Here is a 22,760-nt window from a genome sequence, read left to right as displayed (position 1 = left end):
ATTATAGGCTTTGTATTCAAATTTGTAGGATGAGTGGAGAGGCCCAAGAATTTTTAATTTATATCATAGAACCTTTATTTCATTTAAGTGACTTGTATTGACCCGATATCAATTTTGACTATTTTAAGTGCAATTTCAGGGACACCTATAGGTTTAATAAGAATAATTTGTTCATTAAAATTGAGGATAATTCGACGATGAATACAAATAAATAATTTATTTTATTCAATTTAGAGAAAAAAACAATCTAGCTTGCTTTTGTGTTGACCCGCCACATTTTTGATATTTTATGACGAGCTGCAGTGACGTCATGTTTTAGAAATGTTGAACTCTACTCCAATGACGTCCTTTGTTGTTTATTTCCTTGGATCATGAAAGAGGAATATGTGTTATAAAAATATCTGGAGTGGCACTAGCTCTACTGCGCAACCTCATCGGCGAGTTTAATAATACTTAAATAAAAAATAAAGTAGCAGGTTTTTAGTCAATATGTACAATTTTTTAAATTCTTCAATACATCCACTACTATTGTTATAAGTCACGTGGAATAATGTGGATCTCCACCAAATTATCAAATTTTAATACTAAAATTAGAACATTTTTCAATTAAAATTTATATATACTTAGACTCGTTTGATCTACGCTTGTCATATCATCTTCAATATAGATTTATACATAATCCCTTACAAAACAAGGAGTTTTTGTAAGTTTTATTATTATGAATTTGCATTGCAAATCTAGTTTAAAGACCTTGCTAACAAATTTAAGTTTGAATCTTTTTATAGAGGACAATTCGAGTCTTGGATTTATTTCAAGCTAATTTAAGATATTTCATGTCCATAAATATAATATAGGGTCTACAGGATTAAGGCTTTTCATGAGTTTAGTATAAATTAGCTTTCAAGTCGAGGTCGAGTCGCGAGGCTTTGGTAGTGAGATCAAGTCGAGTTCCAAAGACTTCAATATATGAACTCAAATCCTAGTTTAGTCGCAAATATCGGGCATATTCCTCATCTCATGTGAGTAATGGTACATTTTTTCAATTATTTATTAATATTTTGAACTATCACAGGTTCTAATAAAGGCGGGTACAAAATTGAACTTTATACATTATCCGTTTTTTCTACTACTCGTAATCTAAACTTTTAATATATCACGTTATTTCTTAAAACAAGGGTCGCTAACCTTTTGGAGAGTAGGGCCAAAAAGCTATGTAGTGTCATGGCAGAGGGCTAAACAGCTATCGCTGCAGAGGCATGGTCGAAAACCATGCTATTAAATATATAATTGATTTTCTGGGTGTTAAGAGATGTTGTTTATATACGTACGAATGATCAAAGATCTTCTCTTCTCCTTATTTTTATTATTAATTAGAAATATGTAAAGTCAATGAGTTAATAAGAACTCATTGGTAAAGTACTACATTATTTGCTACTATAAATAGTCTTGATTCTTAGTTATTGTCAGAGTAGTATTGACTATTGAGTAGTATCTAATATGTATAATATAGTATAATATACGTATCCCAATAAATTCATTCTTAAACCTTCCATGCCTTCTCCTTGTTTCTCTCGGTTGTCCTGGATTCCTCTAATTAATTTAGTTTGTGTCTACCAACCTCGTCAAGACACAACAAGAGAAAACAATGATTCAATATAATTTTATATAAACAATACCCTTATTTTTTACTACAGGTATTATAATAAAGAAATAAAATATAAACTCTAAAAGAAAAAAATCTCTATTTTACTTAAAAAAAGGAAAGTAGGAAAATTACTAATTATTTAATGGTCTGCCGGTCAAAATTCAATTGCGGGCCGATATGGCCCGCCGATTGCCAACCTCTTTATTAAAATAAGACTATGAGATATGAATAATATTAATCTATATCAGTATTTTGAAACTTTCCATTACGAATATGGCGTTGATATTACTTCGTTAAGATTTGGAATACTTTCGTTTGACTTTTGTAATATTGAAATAATATATATATATATTAAAAATTAGCCTTATTAAACTAAATATTTTTTTCATATTCATGACTTTATTTCAATGTATTTCTATTAACCTTGATTTCAATGTATTTTAGGAGATATCCGATCGAAAATCCCTACTCAGATATTTTTATTACATCATGTACATATTCTTTCGAACCCGATGCGCAAACTTATCGTTTAAAATAACTAGTAAAACTCTTTGTAAAGCCAATTTTTTGTCATGTAGAAATAATAATTAAATACTATGTGTCTATTTTAATTGAAAAATGTTAATCTTTACCATGAAAATTTTGATAATTTCATTTCAAGTCATGTACTATAATATACTATATAGGGTCCATAGTGTTAACGCTTTTCATGAGTCCCCAATATACTAGTATTGGAATCCAAGACGATTGCAAGACTAGGCTATGGAGTCCATGTATCCAACCTCTAGCAATAATTGACTATCATATCTTGAATTATACATATATTCAAAAAAGGACAAATCAAAGAACAAAATAATTTGTTCTTCATCCCTTTTTATTAGACCCCTGATTGAAGTAAGAATAATATAAATTGTACATAATGATTAATAACTACGAATCTGCTGTTTTATTTTCTCTTTTAAATGTTATTGAAGGCAGGGATGAGGTTGCGCAGTAGATTTGGTGCCACTCCAGATATTTAGAGAACTCATAGAAAGAATTTTCCAGACATCAGCTGCAAGATTTTCATTTATTTTAAAAATACATGTCTTGGGTTCTACATGGAAAATGAGCGAGCTATTGTGCTATAATCCGGGCTGTGGAAATAAATTCAATCCTACCAAGAATGGAGAGGGTAAGTTTAGAAACCAGACTTTTCCAGACTGGTTTGACTAGTCCATGCATCTCCTTTTTCTCCGCCAGATGCCTGTAAGTTCCATTCCGGAACTCCTGTTTTCCATGATGCTTACAAATTCTGGTCCTGCTGTGGAAAGAAGACAACGGACTTTTCTACTTTTTTATCCACTCCTCCATGCACAAGTGGCCCTCATACGAATATCCCTCCTAAAGAGTCCCTTGATGTGAAGCGAAGCTCCTCTGAGGAAAAGACAATCTTGAATGAGAGGGCAAAGGAGTGGAATCCACCCCAACCGGCTCTGTCTTCTTTGAAAAGGCCCCCTCTAGATACAAAGTGTTTCCGACCCAAGCCGAAAATAGCGAGTAGCATCCAGGGGCTGAGCTTTGAAAAGTCCGTCAAGGAAGTCTCTGAGGGAGGAGCCATGAACCCTGAGGAACCTTGCAAGAATGGGGGTTGTAAAATTGTAAGAATTTAATAGTTTACATATAGCATGTTATATTCATCCAGATACCTATATGAATATAAGTATAACTGAACGGATTCAGTGTTATTAGCCTTAAGATTATAACAGCCGTCAATAGAAAGATTTTTTAGAATATATCTAATGTATCAATTAGGTTACAGAAATTATACCTATTTGATGATCAACTATTACTTCTAGGATATCTTATGCAAGAATTAGTCTAACACGGAATCGGTACTTTTTTTGTGAATCCGAGTATTAGTAGAATACTTATGTAATGAGGGACGGAATTGAACTAAAACAGTCTTATAATGAATGTCTCAATTTAATGTATTCAAATAATTGGTAATTATTTATCTATTAATTCTATAACATCAAAATAATAATTAATTGATGAAATTATTATAATTCCTTACAAGATTGTTTTGAGTTAATTATCTCTTTCATTTAATAAATATTCAATTAATAGTAAAATATACCTTAGTAAGGTAAGAAATAGAAGAAAAAAGATAGTGTGCGCATTCCATATATAGAGTCTTATGTCTTATATAATAAATTATAAGTAGTATTGACAAGAAACTTATTAAATCAATAATTCTGTGCAACATCATATTTCCCCCTTGACTAGAAATAACAATTGTGATTATTTTATGTCGTATAACACAAAAAGGGCCATTAAATCCTTAACAAACATTAGTTCGGCCTTTAAGGTCTTGGGTGGTAGGTGATGTTATTAGTTTGATTCAATACCCTATTTGAACATGAAAGAGAGCAGTTAATGACAATTAAAATAACTAGAAATTGATAAAAATATTAATCCTTATTTCAACAATATTTATTTTTAAATGTATGATGAGTATGATAAGTATTTACTCCTAAAAATTGAGTTTAAGAGTAGATTAAAAGCAGCAAAATATAATATATATTAACGAAAGAGCAGATATTATATAAGTATCTAGAATAGCATTATAGTTTACCTTCTAAGCTTTAGTAAATAAAATTATAACTTTATACTGATAATCTCGGATTATTAAAATACATTGTAACGCAACCTTACATAATTTTATTTTTATAAATAAGAAGATTTCAAAAGAAAAAAAGATTATGAAAACACCAATTGAAGCTAATTTCTATGAGTAAAAAAATTAATTTATGAGTAAAAAAATTAATTTAAAAGCTTAAAATGGTTATGATATTACATTTAATTCTCAGTTTCTGCTCTGTTTCATGTAAAAATAGGGGCTTGTATCCCTTAAAAAAGCTTTCAAAATCAAACCAGTGTTTGTTGAAGATTATAATGGCGATTTTTGTATTTTACGGCATAATAAATAATTTTTAGTACGTAGACATTCCAAGTTATAAATTTATTGCACAAATGATCTATTAAGTAAACTGATTATTTATGTAGTTATTTCGTTTAAATGTCTACCGGATGTAGAAAAAGTAATGAGACCTTCTAAAAATACAGTTCTGAATAAATTCTGAATTAAATTTCCGATTATTTTTGAATAGCTTAGATTATAGACCTTTGATTGATTTACATGTTGTAAACAAAAATTATATATATGTCGCGATGGAAGCAAGAAGAGCCATCATAGGCAATTTAATCCGTGCCGAGAGAACAACCTCGGACATCATGGATGCCTTAAATGTCAGTAAGGCCACAGTCTGTTGGGTAAGAAATCGTTTGGCTGATATGGACAACCTTAAAGACAAATCCAAGATTGGAAGACCCACCAAAGTGAAGCCTGAGGACATCATGGAGGCCTTTAAGGTCAACCCAACGATAAACGTCAGAGTACGCCAAGAAGAAGAAGGTGCATCGGTCTACTGTGAGCAAGGTCATCCGAAAAACCAGAGAAAGGTCGCTTAGAAGAATTGAGAGGCCACTCCTGTCCCAACGTCAAAAAGAACTGAGTCTTCAGCAATGTAAACAACTCTTGAATGACCTGAAGCACAACAGCAACTGGGTAATTTTTTTATCTTATGAAAAGACCTTACCCGTTGACAAGCAAAATAATCGGGTGGTATGCTTTGGCAAGACTGACGACAGCATCAGGACAGTCACCAAATCCAAACATCCGGCCTCTGTGATGATGTTGGGGGTTATGGCATCAACTGGGGGGGAATGCCTCAATTCGGTTTCCTGTTGCATACCTGTTACCTGAAGCCGACAACTTGATGGTGTAGAAAATGTGGTCCCATAGATCACCAAGATCATGAAAGTCTGATAAGGCCACGTACATATTTCAGCAGGACAGGGCTCCGGTCCATACTGCTAATATTGTACAAGAGTGGATAGGTAGCAATATACACTTCAGGTCTAAGAACCTTCGGCCCCCTCAGAGCCCAGATCTGAATCCACTGGATTACTCCATTTGGTGGCAAATTGAGAAGAAGGTCTGCAAAGTCCGCCACCCGAATATTGATATCCTGAAGACCTCCGTTAACTAGCAGTGAAGGATCATGAAAAAGGACTACGTTGCCAATGGGTGCAAGGAGTTTTGGAGGCCATTGAGGCTGATGGTGGCCAGATTCTTCATTATTGTACATTGTTATAGTAAAAACATAATAAAATAAAATTTTCTTTGTTCAACATAATCCTGGTCAATTTAGAGTATTGAATGATTACCTAGAGGCAGGTCTCAGTACTTTTTCTACACATAGTATTTCCATTTAATGGCACATACATTTCCACTATCACTTCTTAATTGATTATTACATACTATTACTAATATTATCATCCCAATTATGTATCACAATTAATTTTTACTGTATTATTACAGACATATGGTGAGGCCATCGAAGAAACTCAATGTGTGTATCATAATGGCGTTCCCATCTTCCACGAAGGCATGAAATTTTGGTCTTGCTGTCAAAAAAAAACGTCTGACTTCCAATCCTTTCTCAATCAAGAAGGATGTCAAAGAGGAGATCACAAATGGATTAAGGACAACGTAAGTCTTTCTTTATTTTTTTAATACATCTGTATAAGGTTTGCTTGCATTTTAAGCTTCATCTGATGCAATTGCTTCCTCGCTTAAAACGACACTGTTCTCAAGTATGGTGTGGAGTTTATTGATTTGTAAGGCATCATAGATGAATTCCTCTTCAGTTATATTTTCTTGTGAGGTTAGTGTAGGGAATTGTCTCAATATTTCATTGAAGGTTTCATTAGATGAGTTGCAATCGTCTGAATATGTACATAGTCTGTAATAATAAAGTATAAGTTAATTTTTATATATTTCTTCGATCTTTGTTGAGTTCAAAGTAGTGTTGTGTCGGTCCGGTCCAATTGAGTTCTGCATATAAGTACTAAAACTTATAAAGTTCGGTCCTTCAAAACGCCACTCAATTAGTAGTCCTAAATAAGGATCGACACAACAATAAGTACAGGTTTTCATTTTAAATGGAATACATTTTTGAAAAAAAACCTCAATTTTATTAAATGAATAGAGTCAAACCTGGTTTAACAGTCACCTGTTTTGAGCTTGTGGCCAAATTAATTAGTTGTATCCAGTTTTCAAATTTATAATTGTTACAAAATAAAAAACCTGGTTTAAGAAGTCACTTGCACAAAGTGGTCGCTTTTTCAATTTCATCTTCGTCCCCCATCCCCCCAATTTAGTTTGCTATCATCTTTTATAATTTATGTAGCAATAACTTCCCCCTCCATTAGTGAAATATTTTATGTTTTAGAAATTCACAGTATACTTTTTAAATTATTTCCTGCAGATTACAATGCCCTTTTAAGGTTTTTAGATCAAATATTATTTTTTATTCAGCTTTAAGACGCCTAAGAATAGCCGCCTAATTTTTTCATACCGAATTTTAGCACTAATACCTATGCACAGTTAAAAATTTCAATACATATTACCTTAGTATTTGCTGAAAGATATTGGGTATGTCTTTGCATTTTATTTTTCCTTCCCCATGAACGTCATAAATCCTAAATACCCATTGTAATACTGATTTTGGTCCTTGAATATTGTCTTTCATTTCTGATGCAAGTATCACTTCTCGAAAACCAATTAGTTTATTTTCCCATGTACCCTTGTTTCGTGCACAAATATCAAATATTGTATCCACGATCATGTCCTCATTTTTGTTCTCAAGGCTTAACTGAGAGTGACCAATGAAGCCTGTTGGATATTCCTCTTTGAATTTAGAGTATTTTGAGTGGATAGTGAATTCATCCATTTTGGTTTGTTTAAGAAGAACTCTTAATAGATTTGGAGGGCAGGTTTTCGAATGATTAGCATTGCCTGAAAAATTGTTCGATTGTCCAAAGGGCAAACTTGCTTTGTTGATTAGATTCCTATTAGAAATTATCATTACTAAAGATATTAAATTTATTGGAATTCATTAGTACATAACTGATTCTGTGTTTACTAATTTAGTAAATATATTTAAGATGCAGATATAATTGGGTTTGATAAATCCAAGGTAGTAATAATTTATGAAATCCATTAATGATCTTAATAAATGTGAATACAAGGAGTTATCTTCCTTAATCTTGTTTACCTGGAATTTTAAACCTTTAGCAAATTTCCGAGAAATCCCGCTTTTTATAATTAAACAACATTGCACTCTTTGAGTATTTATAAGAGCATCAACTTTTGCTTCCGTCAATCTATAAGGATGTTCCATTAAGGTATTTCATTATGTGATGATGAAATAATACTATTTGAATATTTAGTAAGTAGATACAATTTGACTGAATTGAATTTTTTTTTTTTTTTAAATATTTATAATTGTTGTTTTGTTAAAAAGTTTTTCAAAAGTAACATTGATTCAACTTAAGATCTAACAAGACAGTAAAAATAATTTATGAATGAATGAAATCACTTCACTGGGTGTACTGTTACAGTACTCCGTGATCCATATACAATACAGTGTAAAGAAAAAAAAGTATTATAAAATGTATAAAATAAATGAAATCTTGCAGATGTTTGGTTCAAATAATGTTAAAGAAGAAAAAAATAACATAACGGAAATTAAAAAATTGCCAAATCGAAATTCGTGGAAAAAATTTAAAAAAACTTTTTGCACTAATTTTGCAAAAAAAATAGTTGTAGGATTTATTGGAATTGTTAACGAAACCTAACCTACAATTTTTTTTTCGTACTTGCAAAAACAAAAAGTGGTGAATAATAATGTTGTCGAAAAAATAACCCTCGATAACTGGTTCATTTTTGCAAATATTGCAAAATTATATAATAAAATGTTCCGGAAATAGATATTTCAGTTAAACATCAGTTTTATTTGTCAAATTTATATGCAAACGAATTTCCAGACAAATTTCTACAAACTTTATTTTATTTACTAATCCCATATTTCCATAATCCATAATTTTCACAGATTTCTTTTTTACACCATAACTTTTTTGATTTCGAAAAAAATTTAGAAACGTATAGTTGTTTTTTGAAACGCCAATCACTTTTCGATAAATAACTCAAACCCTATCTAGTCTCATTGAGCTGCAAAAAATGGTTTTTGGGTATAGTATAATTGTATAAGTATAATGTTATTTTTTGAAAAAAATAACACTTGTTAAATAAAAATAAAATAAAATACAAATATACACAGGCATTCACAAAAAATTAAATTTTGGGAGAAAAATATCCAAAATCCATACTTCACAAAAAATAATTTTTTTTGAGGAAAATTTCTTAATACATAGTTAGTTATTCACAAAAAATTGAATCTTTTGGAAAAAAAATTGAAAAATTAAATTAAATTTCAAATAAAAAATTTTTTGGGGAAAAAATATAAATATCAAATTTTCTAGTAAGAAGCAAAAATTCCTTGATTTGGGGAGGGGAGGCTATTTTTTGTTCATAACTCAGAAAAGTAATAAATAATTAGATACCATTTATAAATAGGAATTGGAATTGCAAATTAAACAATTATTTCCCGAAGCTGATGCTGGTTCCGATTCTGATTAATCGTCCCATCACTACTTTTTATATCTTATAGATACTGAGTGTTTGAAAAATCTTTCACTATTTTGATTTTCTAAAAAGGAGCGATGTGCAACAGATCAGAATGAACTTCCGGATTACGGAATTCAATTAATAAAGTGAGAGGGGGGTGGGGTAATCAACTTGTGTACTATAATTAGTATTAATGAAGAAACTGAGAATTGAGGATATTTATCCTTTCTTTTGAAGTATAAAAAGAAATAATTTAACTTCACAGTAATTATTATTTACTAACAAGACTCCGTAGTAATAATAATAAAGAATTATTGGGATCCTGCTTAAAAACAATTTCCTGGGAAATGAGAATCCCTTGTATCTATTAACACTAAGATTCTTTTTGGGCGGCCATTGGATAGATTTTGTCTTTTTTTAAAAATTAAATAAGAAAAGATATATCAAAACAGAAATACCATTCGACCATTTGGAATGAAAGTTATGTCACATGTTTTTGGAACTTGTGTCGGCCTTTGTCTATAATTATATGCAAATTATCTAATTAGTTATATCATTAGTACTTTAATAAAAATTTAACAGAACTTTCCATGGACGAGTTTTTACATGACTTTAAATCCATTTATTTTCTTACTGTAAAATTTAAAGAATCGAAACTTAACTGATATTTATTCAGCAACTTTTTTAATTGCATGTTTGTATAATAAGTAAGTAACATCAGTTTTAAGTCTGGGTATCAAATCAAATACTTACAGAATGCTTAAAGAACAATATGAAGGGAATATACCGCACTATGCGGGGAGTCGGAATAATTCCAAACATCGTGTTATGTGAAAATCGCAGTGTTAGAAATCACCTCCTTTGTTAGTAGGAAAAAGGAAACAAGATTTATTTTTTTTATCATTAAATATAATTTAATATTTTTCATAAATTACTGGCCCGGTGTATCAATGGAGCATAATGCAATATTAAATTTGGTCCAAATTACAGACTGTTAAAAACTGTCGCTGATTTCTTTACCTACTATTTGAATCTCTCGGACTTTGATCCGCGTTTTCCTTTGGTTTCCTGTCAGTTTCATGTTCTTTCGCGGATTCTTTATGATGTTTGATGAGAACCTTTTTCCCATTTCGTTCTTTCTTATATCCAAAATATTTACTTCGAAGGAATTTATTTGACATACTTCTTCTATATACTTAATAGTAATGACGGATTAAATAGTATAATATAATATCAACTTTTATAAACAAGACTTTCCTTATTTAACAACAAATTATACATATTTTCTCTCCATGTGTGTATGTGTTTTTTTTTTGCTACCTTGTTTATTTTTATTATATTATTTTATTTATTGTGTTACGTATATCATTTTCTACCATTTCAAAGCACTGTATTTCTTTCATGTAAAGGCTTGGTATCTGGATTTTTTTCAAACAAAATCCAATTTTTTGAAAATAATTTCAAAAATCCTTAGTTATTCACAAAAAAATAACAAAAATTAAACTTTTTGGAAAACAAAATTCCCGAAAAATTAAATTTTTGGTAATTTTTTTTTCCAAAATCCTCAACTATTCACAAAATTTTTACCTAATTAAATATAAAATTTTTTGAAAAAAATTCAAACATCCATAGTTATTCACAAGAAATTTCAAAAATTTAATTATAAATATATTTCAATAATAAAAAAATTTTTATTATAAGAAAATTTCAAATAAATTTTTTGGGAAAAAAAATCACAAAGCCATATATCTATTAACAGAAAATATAATTTTTCGAGAAAAAAAAAATTGAATAATTAAAATTTTTGGAATTTTTTTATTTACCTATTTATGATGGAGGAAAGGGGAATCTCCTGTTAAATGTTTTGTCAGTCCTGATTTATTCGGTCCAGTCCATTTCATTATTAGGACGGGTTCTATCTTTGGGCTGTCAGAACTAGAACTGATTAAAAAAAGGAGATATAAAGTTGATTGACGTCATCAAGGACCATACTTGATAAGTTTTAGAACTAATATGCAAGACTGATCTGGACCGAACAGAGACTTTACTCGACAAGACTGCAGTCTTCAGTCCTATATAAGGATGACACAACACTACTTCTCTGTACTCAGAAGCTTAGTATCTAATGTATTATATAGTGATGTGGTGCGAGTTGAATTTTTCTGCATGAGTATTTTCGAGTTTCTTAAAAAAATACTCGAGGAATTACGTGCTATACTTGTTACTAGGTTGAATACTCGTTACTCACTCCTCACACTTTTTGCTGACTAGAAAACTCGTTATTCAGAAAACTATGTTTTTTAAAGAATTATTGAAACAAAAGATAAATTTTTTAGATCCTTGATCGGAATCACAGCTTCTCTTCCATCAAGCATTTCTTTTCTCGACATAATCATAAACTGATAGATGTAAAGTACTATTATTGATAAAATAATTTAAAACGACTTTTTCCAAGTGGTGTTTGATTGAGGTCTTGCTGTTGCCACCAGAAACTTTAATATTATCTTTTTTATAGACCGTTTGTACAATATTTTTGTCTTTCTTATATCTAACAAATAATTGTAACTTTAAAAATAAAAAGATCAAGTGATGGGTCTATGGGGGTGGGTGATATGACAAGAGATATTTGGTTCATAGAAATAAAGTTGTATAATAATATTTCACATTTTATGGGTTATATTGATTTAATTTCTGTAAATTAATGCAAATATTCCAACTGTTAAGTATATAACTTATTAAGAAATGGCATAATTTCATTGATTTCTGGAGGGTTTAGTTAATTAAACTATTGGGTTTATTAATTAAACACAAAAAAAAAAAAAAAATCAATGATTAGTAATACTTCAAAATTTGGCTCTCTGAAAGTTTGCCGATCCCTGCTTTAGGAAATATTTTGGGTCTTCAATACAAATATTATTGTAGAAATGTTAAAATATTATATTTATTTAAAAGAAAATCTATTTTTCTTTGATGATAGGAAGGAAATGAAAAGATCGAATGTCGCTACGACTGGCACCAAACATCCAACACTGTTTCATTAGCTATTTATGCCAAGAAATATGATCCAAACTTATCCTACGTGGAATTTAATCCAATTCGACTAGTTGCTCACATTTTCTTTCCAGAACAAGGAGGTGCATTTGATATGGACATTGAGTTAAATGGGGTAAGATCCTTGTCAAAATCATTTACAAGTATGTCATTTCTGATCTATTTTGCTCATTCTAGGTCATTGATACGGAAAAAACTCAAGTTTCTATGAATGGATCAAAAGTTGAAATATGTATGAAAAAGGCAGAATTATTTACTTGGTCTAAACTAAGCGTTCCAAAAGTGAGTCATTAATGACGTTTGATAAAATGTGTGAGTTTTTTTGTTTTTTTTTACTGATTGTTGTTTGTTGGCTTTCTTAATTTATTAAAGATTAAAACCTTATATTTTCCTTTTTATATGTAAGTAAATAAGTATTTGATCCCTTGCCGATTTTTGTCCATTGATTCAGATTTTCTATGGGATTAAGGTCGGAAACTAGCTAGGATACTCAATGACTTTAATGTACTTATTCTTATAACTAATTGTTGCCATGACCGTATGTTCTGGGTCATTGAGCCCCCCCCCCCTGATTTATTGGTACATGGCCTTGTTTATCCTCCCTTCGACATGGTGAAGTCGTCATTTCCCTTTAGCAGAGAAACACTAAAAAAAAAAAAAAGTTTCCAACTCCATAGTTGACAGTGTGAATTGTGTGGTGGTGTTCTTGGGGTTATTCTGACGATTTTTTCTTCCTCCAAATACTTTTTTTTGTACATATACTGTTAAAATAAACCTAACATTAAATTATAGACCGTTTTTTTCTTAGTCAGCGAGCAAACTCCCAAAATTGGTAAGGGATCAAATACTTTTGTTCTCGACTCTATTTACTTACATTCGACTTAATATTTGGGTTAGTTCTTTTCCTCCCCTTTTACAAAGAAGACAATAAAAAACCGGACTTTGGCCAAGTTGAAAGGGCCTTTTTTGTAAGGAAAAAATTATTTTTGTTTCAAAGTTTAACACTACTTAAAGTTAATTTTTACCAAAAAATACGATTTTATCCACAATAAAATGGCAAATATCACGCCAACAATTGCCTCTAGCAGAAAATTTCTTTATGCAGGGAAAAAAATATTAACCCATAAACGAGACAGTCTAATATTATATACTTTTTTTTTGTATGAAGATATGTTACCCAATAACATTTAACAAATTGGAACTTTTTTTTTTCTCTCCAAAAGGGAGTTTGTCTTACACATTTATCTATTCTGAATCTAATTATCTTATGTTTTTACAAGTATCATATTTTGATAATAAGTTTGTGTTTTGTTTTTTGCAAATTGCGATTAAAGATCATGAAAATTATCAATCAATGATAGAAAAAATATAAATAAATTCTATTTGAAAGGCCATATCTTAACTGAACAAATAATCATATATCAAAGTAAGGCAGGCTCTAGATTATAGCTAATATTTCTTGATATTTAGATTCCATCGCAGAAATTATAATATGAAGCCCATAATAGACCAAAATGTCACACTAAAATAATAATACTGCTACAAATTTACAAAGTAAAGAAAAACATTGGACATTTCTCATTTTCTTCATTTCTGTTCCGAGATTATTTTGTGTCGACACACTACACATGTGTTCATATAAAATATACATATTTTTTCCTTCCTTATAGACTAAAACCACGAAAATGTCTGAAATCTTATCGCCAAAAAATGAAACTGAGTACACCGTTGATTCACTAGATTTAGATGATTTGGATCTGACTGTTTCCAAACCTGTTCTATCCTTTGAGGCTTCTGGAGGTAAATCTGGGGCTAAAATACTGTAACACTAAATTGCCAATATAAACCACGATTATTAATTCTTATGTATTTTATTTGATAAGTGTAAATAATAAACATGTCAACATATGTGCCTCTATAAACTTAAATTTCTAGTTTTATTTTCATAGATCTCCTTTAATTTATACTTTGGGGGAGGGTATACTTAACATTAAACAACTAAATGTATATTTAGCAGACAATTATAGCGAAATATATATTGTTGTACAAAATATAAGAAGATTTAACCTTTTTATGTTACAACCTGAACGGTGTTTTTTTTATCATTATTCTTGAAGTGTGAATTAGTTATGGGACGATTTCAAAAAAAAAAAAAAAAAATACAATGCCGATTCCAATTTGATTCTAGTAAAAAAAATGCCAATTCTCTAATATTTTAAATAATAGTTCAAAAATACAATTTTCTAAAAACTAGAATCGATAAAATAAGTCGACTTCCTTTATTTAATGTAAATAATATTTATAGTGATGTGCCGAGACTTGAATTTTGCTGCATGCGTATTTTTCTCGAGGAATTACATGCATTACTCGATACTCACTTGAATACTTGTTAATCGCCTGAATACTTTTTACTCACCCTCACTTTTGTTTGCCTAAAAAAATCATATTTTTTAAATAGTTATTGAAACTTGTAATTGAATTTTTTTTTTTTTTTTTTGATTTTTTTCCAAGATTAACTTAAAAATTACATTCAATGAAATGAAATTATTCATAATGAGATGCACCTATTTTGGTAACCTCGTCCACACGGTGCGGGAAGCATGGCAGGACCGGCGACCTCGTGCGGATCCAGCTTTGCAATAAGTCCATTACACGTAAAGCTGGACCTGCACGAGGTCGTCGGTCCTGCTAAAGCTTCCGTTGCCGTGTGGCCGAGTTTATCAAGAGAGGCGGATTTCATATCGAATGTAATTAAATATACATTCAAATAATTTAAAAAAAAATGTCTCTTCCCCGTCTAGTTCGTTCCTTTAACGATTTTTTCAATTTATCTGTAAGAACCTATATACTACAAGTCACGTGCATTTCGTGTCAGCCCTCCAGCTATCCCCTAGTAGGCTATATATGGAACTATCTTTTGTTGATAACTATAAATTATTATTGGAATTTTGAAATTATCATTTTGACGAAAATGACTAAAGTGGCACTTCCTCTTCCCCCAAACAAGAAACATTTTAAATCACATAACCTCTTTACCTTGACAAGATGCCTCCAATTATATTATTATCCCACATAATCTTCAATAAAGTTATTATTACATACGAATAACAAGTAGAAAAATGTCCTTTAAAGAATACGAGGAACAATTAATATAAAATGTTTGCTTTGGTCATCATACTACATTTCCTATTTATATAGTGTGTGCATATATACAGCATACTTGGAATATGTGCCTCATTATACAACCCACGTATGTCAAGGAAGTCTTTCGGTATGTTCCTATGTATATACCTATTTTTTTATATATAAATCATGGAAGTGATCAGTTTATGTATGTAGAATGTATCGATCAAACTCGTTTTTGAAAAAAAATAATCATTTGCTCTACATACCTTTGAATGAATGTATGTAAAGTTTTAAAAACCCGTTGTTTAACGAGCATGACCTTGATGACTAAGACCAAAATGTCACGTGTACTTAAGTAATTATTCCCAATTATATTTATCTGGTATTGTTAGGGGCGTTCGTAGGAATATATATATTTTTGGCTATGTTTTAGAAAAAAAATTCAAAAATCCACTGCTGTTGATCAAAATTTAAATTTATTGTAAGAAAATTTCGAAAATCCACATCTGTTCAAAAAAAAGTTAGAAAAATTAAATTTTTGGGAAAAAAAAATCCAAAATGAAATTTCAAATATTAAATTTTTCTGGAAAAAAATAATTTATGTAAACTCAAATATTGGTACTCTCTCCTTAACACAGTAAAGGATACTTTTCATACTCTTGAACTAGTCATGGATGGGTACGCTGCATTAAAAGGTGCCTGGATAGAAATTCCCGCTTCTCTCCAGAAAATGCCTGTTTTTTCTCGGATGATCTTCTTAATTACAGGGATAATCTTTTAGCTATGATGCCGCATAAAAAAATTTCAAAAATGCAGAAGATACGATATGGGCATACTTAGGATTTTTTTAATGACCTTTGTTGAAGACAGCAGCTCGCTAAGATAAAAGTTGTATCAATAAGAAAAATATTGTGTTTATCATCACTAACACTGATTAAAAATGTTGTAAAGAAGAGAAACATACAGTTCACTGAAGGACAAGCCTGTAATAGTTTTCAAAACCCATTGCTGACTCCTTCTGAAAAATGGTTTTCTTACCGTGTGATTACTGGAACTCTGGAAATGTCAGCAATCAAAGCAAAGAAAATTGAAATTGTTTCATGTATTTTAAGCATTGAAAAAAGTTATTTAAATTTTCTAATAAACTTGGGTTTTTATGCTGAAAAATGGAAAAAAAAACATTCTTTTTTTAGACCCTTATAACTTATTCATAATACATAGTGATGAGGAATATCATAGCTTACATTATAGAAAAATATTAAATGTATAATGTTTCCTTTTTTTTTTTAAAAAAAAAAAAAAAATCTAAAAACCAATTCCCTTTCAAAATATAATCCTAGGGGACACCCCTGAATCTCCAAGCCCATGTACATACATATGTTATTTTTGATCTGTTTAATTTATTTGAAAAGAATGAGTAAGTGAAAAATAAAAATATTGTACCTACAATGATAATGTACATTCAAAAAGCATGGACATTATTTGCAATGCAAAAAAAAAAAAAAAAAGAAAGAAGTTAGCTCCTTAAAAATTACTATTAACAAAACTTATACTAATAACAATAATTATAGTCGTCATATTATTAGTGCATATGTACATTGTACATACTATAGACGTAGGTCTAAAAAGGTCCTAACTTACTTATTAAATATAATGTCTACTAAGTGTGATTTGACTCATGATTAGAGTTAAGTTTATTGTAAAGAAAAAAAAAGTGTTTGGAGAAGGCGGGAGTAAACATATGGTACTACTGAATTAAGACCCTTGTTAATATGAACTGCTTGTTTTGTGATTTTGGCGGGAGAAAATGCATTACTACTTTAAAGAGAAGAATCTTGGACAACTAAAATAACATTAGTGCCGGGAAAATATAATTATAATTAAGTTTATTGAAAAGTTTTCCACCTTAACGTGAAGATGACAACTTTTTGTAAATAAAAGCTAGTCACATTTATCTAGCATCTATTTACAGTTACTCACAAAGTTTCAGACATTTTCAACTCGCAGTTGTTAGGTAACAGTCGTTTGAGGGAGTTGAGCTGAGTGTGTTATTTACAAAAGCTCTTTTTTCGGCTGGGAAAGTGATGGCGAGTGTTTTTAGGGATAATAAAATGAAGAGGCAATCACCTTCGTGAACAATTATTTTGCATGAAAAACCCCGAATACTATTTGGACTGATTACGGAGATGGGAGTTTCGCTGGGAGAAGTGCGTAGAGTTACAATGAGACCCTGTTGAAATATAAAAATAAAAACTTCAGAAAAAATATCTTGTATCTTTGTTAGGTCGAAAACTTTTCAGACCCCCCTCATATTTATTTTATTATGCATTTTTAAATGAATTTACACAAGATTTTTGCTTTCTGAAGGAGATGCCATTATTAGAGATGGTTTTTTTTTCTGCAAGAACACAATGAGGAGGCGGGAGCGATACATATGGTATTATTGAATTAAGACCCTTGTGAATGTCAGTTGTCTTTTTATGATTTTTGAGGAAGAAAAATGAAGTTCTACTATAAAGAGCATTTTTTGCAGGGAAAATATTATAATTATAATTAAATTCATATATATTTATTTATTATGCATTTTTATATTAATTAACACCAAAGATAAGATATAATTCTTCTTTTTAAGGGAGATGTTAACAACTCTGCGACCTATTAAATAATGAACAAAAAAGAAAAATAAAGAGCACCCGCAATTTTTTTTTGTTGCTTTTCTATTTTTTATACTATTCTTTTCATTATAAACTACTCAACTTTACTTATGAAATACAACATTATTTACCATGTTTGTCAAAAACATAAATTTGACAAAATTTTAATGAAAAACAACAAAACCATGTTGGATAAAAGATGACCTATTTGCTTTTTTTAATACAAAAAGTTGACATTTTTATGTAAAATTTCTTTTTAAAATTTTATCAAATGTTTATTTTTGTCCAAATGTCAAAATAAAGAAGTTCAAAACTGGATCTACAAATATTTTAAGATTAAAAAGTTACTTGTACCAATTTCTACAAAATCAGCATCCAAAGCCTCAGTGAAATAATTGTTTGGTATTATTGGTACTATAACTATGTATAGTATAAAATAAATCTGATTTTTCTGCTACTATTCAATAATTGTAAATTCTCAATTTTTCCACTGATATATACGGTATATCCAAAAATTGATTGTGGTTTTTTAAAAACTTCAAAAAATGACCGAAACATTTTTTTTTTTTCAAAAGCATTTATTTACATGTTAATATATCGACCTTTCATATCTATACATTTTTTAATTTTTTTGGCATTTTCTCAGAGATTTTTTAAGTTATCTTCTGACGTTGCTGGCATATTCCCATTAAGTTCTCTATGGACTAAAGCTCATTATTTTTTATTAGAAACAGGTCAAGACTGTAGGCGGGTAAGAATAAAAGTTTCTTGAATACCATTATTTTCCCTTTTTTGAGTGGTGAGCTGGAGAACCATCTTGCTGGAAAATTTCTTTCGATGTATCAAACAACATTTATTTGGGGACATTTTCTGGGGTTATAGACAATATTGACTTGAGAGACTTAATGAGGATCTATATCACATAATATTCGGCTGTCACAGTTAGCTTTCGCAGAAATCAAGTCCAGGTCTCATACTACCTGATGGCTAATAACTGCACAAACCTGAATTTAAAGAAGAAAATTCGATTGTTGAAGTTGGATCAACATCCCCTTTAATTCTTGCCCATACCTGATCTATTTGAAGATTTGGTGCATGAAATAGCTCAAATGAACGAAAGAGAACACATTTCCAGTCATTCACGGTCCAGTGTTAACGTTTATGGCAGAATTGAAGTTTAGCTTTCCCTTGATCTTCTGAGGATGTAGACTAGCTTTGAAAAGAAATACGTTCTATGTTTGTCTTAAGTAGGTATGCAAGGATGACTTGGATATTTGATGCCGCCCCTTTGGAGTCAATCTTGCAACAAGTTGCCTTGGTCTTGTCAAAGATTTTACAACCACCAGTTTTGCAACATTCTTAATTTTTTTCTCCTCCCTCAACCATCTTGATTTACAAGACTTAACTCAGCCTGAACTATTCTCAACTAATTTCCAATGCTTCTGAAAAGTATCTTTAAACTATCTGCTATGTCTCTTTGGCTTGATCCACTCTCTATTATGCCAACAGCCTTAGCCCTTGTCCCCTTCAGCATGTCTTATATTCAATTTTAACTGATGTTAATAGTTACTTTCTCAGATCTTTTGTAGTTTGTGTCTTATGCAATCGCCAAAAAATATTGCAACATAAATTGCTTAGTATTGTCTACTGACGGCATTGGACAAAATTCAATTTTATCCGATGAAAAATGACATTTTTATATATTTGTAAGGGATTTTTAAAATACCATGATCAATTTTAGGATATACTTTATACACTGTTTTTACGACAGTGGCAGCTTGGGTGGACTCTTATTGGGTAAGAGAGCATATGTAAATTTTACACCACATAATTACAAAATGTACTACTTCATTGCCATTTTTTCATCTTGACAAAATCTGGGTCTTTATTTTTTTCTTATTAATATTTCTTAATTTACCACACCCTAATATATTTAGCACATATCCTTACAGGACTTTTGGTTGGTTATGAACCTACATAATAGATATCTCATTAATATCTATTCGCAATCAAATTTCGTTACATTATGGATACACTTATCGATGCTAGAAAATGTATGCGTTAGGGTGGCTCTTATTTTGTAAACAAAAATCGATTGTAATAATGAAAATATATTCCTGTGGCAAAAATTGTAATATTTGACCGACATTCCAGTGACCAGTTACCAATAAATGATTCAACATTTGCTCAATTTTGTATATTTAAACACAATTGAAATGTAGAATTAATTAAAAGTCATCCACTACCGAGAAGAGAACCAATTAATGATTCGTTTTGTAGATAAAATACTTTGTAATACAATCAATTTTAAATAATGTAATTGATGTTAATAAAGATTTCATATTGTAACCACGAAAACTATTATGCAAATTAAAGGTATTGGCATCTAATGATTATATTTAAACATTATTTTTTCGTCTAATTTTTCAATAAACGGCAAAAAATTAAGTAGCAGGGAACACCATTAAATTTTAATTAATGTACTAAAGTATTTTGTACACCAAAGTTTTATTATGAAACGAACTAAATGGGAGAGTTAGAGTTGTAAAAGTAAAACATTGATTTTTAAGAGCCACCTTAACATGTGTATCAAAAGTTTTTCAATAAAAGTATTATCTCCTCCCCATATCTAATTAGTGTCATCATTTATCAGTAAACTCATTATGTATCAATTTTTGAGAGGTTTCGCATTTATATATTGCATTGGTATACCCAAAAGATTAATTTATGCTTGATTATAAGTTGTTTTTTTATAGATAAACACAGTCATATCATAATTTGTCTTTAATTTAGGATGATGTTCATGAATTGAAAAAATAACCGACGAGCAGTCAGTTAACAACTTTTAAAAAAGTTACTTACGATCATGTAGGTACGTATAATCCATTTGAAATATACAATCTAAGTCCCCCCTAATACTCCATAAGGGACGAGCTTACAATTTCTTTTCATAAGGATACTTTCAAGATCCTCCAAAGGGATAGTTCGAATAACTCGAACGAGTAAAGATTCCTGTCCTCCTACTAATATACAATATATAATGATTTCCTCATTATAATTTTTTTCACAAAAATTTATTCTAGACTTTAGGTTGAACTATTCACAAACCTGGAGCAACTTAACGGAAATACATTGGAATATTCTTTAACACTAAAACAACCATTGGAACATCATACATTTTCCATTTCAAAAAAATCTGGAAATGAGCAGAAATAAGTAGTTGAACGAAAATTTTACAACTGGAGTAGCAGCGTATCCATATGTTATTTCTTCACTCAAACATTTTAAAAAACAGTCTTGCATCACTGTTTACATATCAAGGAATGGGGGTAGAGTCCCATTGGACTGGCGATACCAGTCATCTCTTTCAAAACAGAGAACGGGCTCAACACGACTGCCTAGTGTTAAGTCAGTACTTATTTATTCGGTCCAGTCCAGTCTTAAGACCGGCCCTATCAATCCAAGGAACCGGCCCTTTCGAAATGTCAGTACTAGAACTTAAAAAAAAAGGAGGAAACAAAGTTGATTGAGTTCATAAAGGACCAAACTTTATAGGTTTTAGGACTGATATGCAGGACCAGACCGAGACTGAGCTAGACGGGGCTGCAGTCTTCAATCCTAAATAAGGATTGGCACAACACTGCTAATGAATACGTCGACAACTTTGATGACTAAGTTAATTCCCTGGATCAGGGACTAGAACAACCTGCTAGGCTTTCCTTCCTACCACATGTCAATGCCATGGCCTCCAGATCAAGAACATCCAATCTCGAAGCTCAAGGCTTCTGTTGATGAACATTGGAACTCAATGAGTCCCAATTATATTATTACCACCTGTTAAAGCTTCTGGCGACACATTGATACCATTATCAAGACCGATGGAGGCTACATTAAAAATTAGAAATGGCAACTCATCTGCACATGAGTATAGTTAATGTACCTTTCCTAGTTTTCGAAATAAAACATGTTGAATTTCCAGATTCTGGGTGCCTATTTTGCAATTACGCACTCGGTATATGTACGTCCATATTATGAAAGATTTGTAGTATATTGTATCGATAGGTAGGTAGGTATTACCTATATTGTTTTAACCTTACTTAAAGGGTGGAATGATACAAGATACATATTATGTACATATTTATCTCTTTGAAGCCTTAGAGGTATATTCCATTTCATGGCCCCTAGTATAAGATTATTATTCAATATCACACCACAGGATCCTCCGCTCTTTTGTTTCATAAATAAATAAACTTAATTGGATTTTTTAAAGACCATCATTTTTATTATGAATGAAGTTAAATGAATTCGGTGTTTATATAATTTAATGAATGGAAAAAAATTTAAACCAAAAAGTATTGTGGTTGTTATACTTTAGGATCAAGGACTGTGGTCCAGCCTGGTTTTTTCCGGTTATATTTTATAGTCTTTAAAAAATAAAAAGGAAAACTCAATTCCTCTTGATGTCTCGAGGTTAGACTGTACTGGACCAAAGAAAGTACGACAAATTAATCACTAGTCTCAATACCAATATTTTTGTAGCGCTTACTATATTAAGATTTACAACCCTACCTCTAATACCCGTAGACCGAACAACACTAAAAACTTAATTACAGACAAAGAAACTATTTCATTAAATATAGAGTTAAAATACAACAAACCCATCTTGAAGGTCTTTTGAAAGCCAAGTACATATTTTGAGACAAACAGA

At 30.5% G+C, this 22,760-nt stretch overlaps 2 protein-coding genes and 1 long non-coding RNA gene across 9 annotated transcripts; 2 read left to right on the top strand and 1 right to left on the bottom strand.

Moving 5' to 3' along the window:
- Positions 1–2,657: 2,657 nt before the first annotated feature.
- Positions 2,658–14,200, top strand: mora (CHORD-like protein). Of its 2 annotated transcripts, none has more exons than XM_040707344.1 (6): positions 2,658–2,819; positions 2,888–3,285; positions 6,072–6,242; positions 12,199–12,387; positions 12,450–12,554; positions 13,943–14,200. In XM_040707344.1, the coding sequence occupies exons 1-6, from the start codon at positions 2,753–2,755 to the stop codon at positions 14,096–14,098; spliced, it is 1,086 nt and encodes a 361-aa protein (XP_040563278.1). In that variant the 5' UTR covers positions 2,658–2,752; the 3' UTR covers positions 14,099–14,200. The 2 variants fall into 2 exon arrangements, with proteins under 2 accessions (XP_040563278.1, XP_040563279.1); XM_040707345.1 differs by having other exon boundaries at positions 12,450–12,584.
- Positions 4,631–11,282, bottom strand: LOC121113543 (uncharacterized). 6 transcript variants are annotated; one of them, XR_005863073.2, is made up of 5 exons: positions 11,045–11,172; positions 10,242–10,416; positions 7,163–7,603; positions 5,287–6,495; positions 4,631–5,234 (listed from the first exon to the last, which is right to left on the bottom strand). XR_005863073.2 is itself a non-coding variant. In XM_040707346.2 (4 exons), exons 2-4 carry the CDS (start codon positions 10,400–10,402, stop codon positions 6,294–6,296), a joined length of 804 nt encoding a protein of 267 aa, XP_040563280.1. In that variant the 5' UTR covers positions 10,403–10,416; positions 11,045–11,282; the 3' UTR covers positions 4,631–6,293. The 6 variants fall into 6 exon arrangements, 3 of the variants coding, with proteins under 3 accessions (XP_040563280.1, XP_071742824.1, XP_040563281.1); XR_011779002.1 differs by having other exon boundaries at positions 4,631–4,710; positions 5,938–6,495; XR_011779001.1 differs by having other exon boundaries at positions 10,242–10,409; positions 11,045–11,164.
- Positions 14,201–20,813: 6,613 nt separating the features above from the next.
- Positions 20,814–22,030, top strand: LOC139904794 (uncharacterized). Its single transcript, XR_011778999.1, has 2 exons — positions 20,814–20,924; positions 21,136–22,030. It is a non-coding gene; the product is annotated as an uncharacterized lncRNA (long non-coding RNA).
- Positions 22,031–22,760: the final 730 nt, after the last annotated feature.

Source organism: Lepeophtheirus salmonis, chromosome 2 (assembly GCF_016086655.4).
Source record: "Lepeophtheirus salmonis chromosome 2, UVic_Lsal_1.4, whole genome shotgun sequence".
NCBI lineage: Eukaryota > Metazoa > Arthropoda > Copepoda > Siphonostomatoida > Caligidae > Lepeophtheirus > Lepeophtheirus salmonis.
This window is presented reverse-complemented; position numbering and strand designations above follow the sequence as displayed.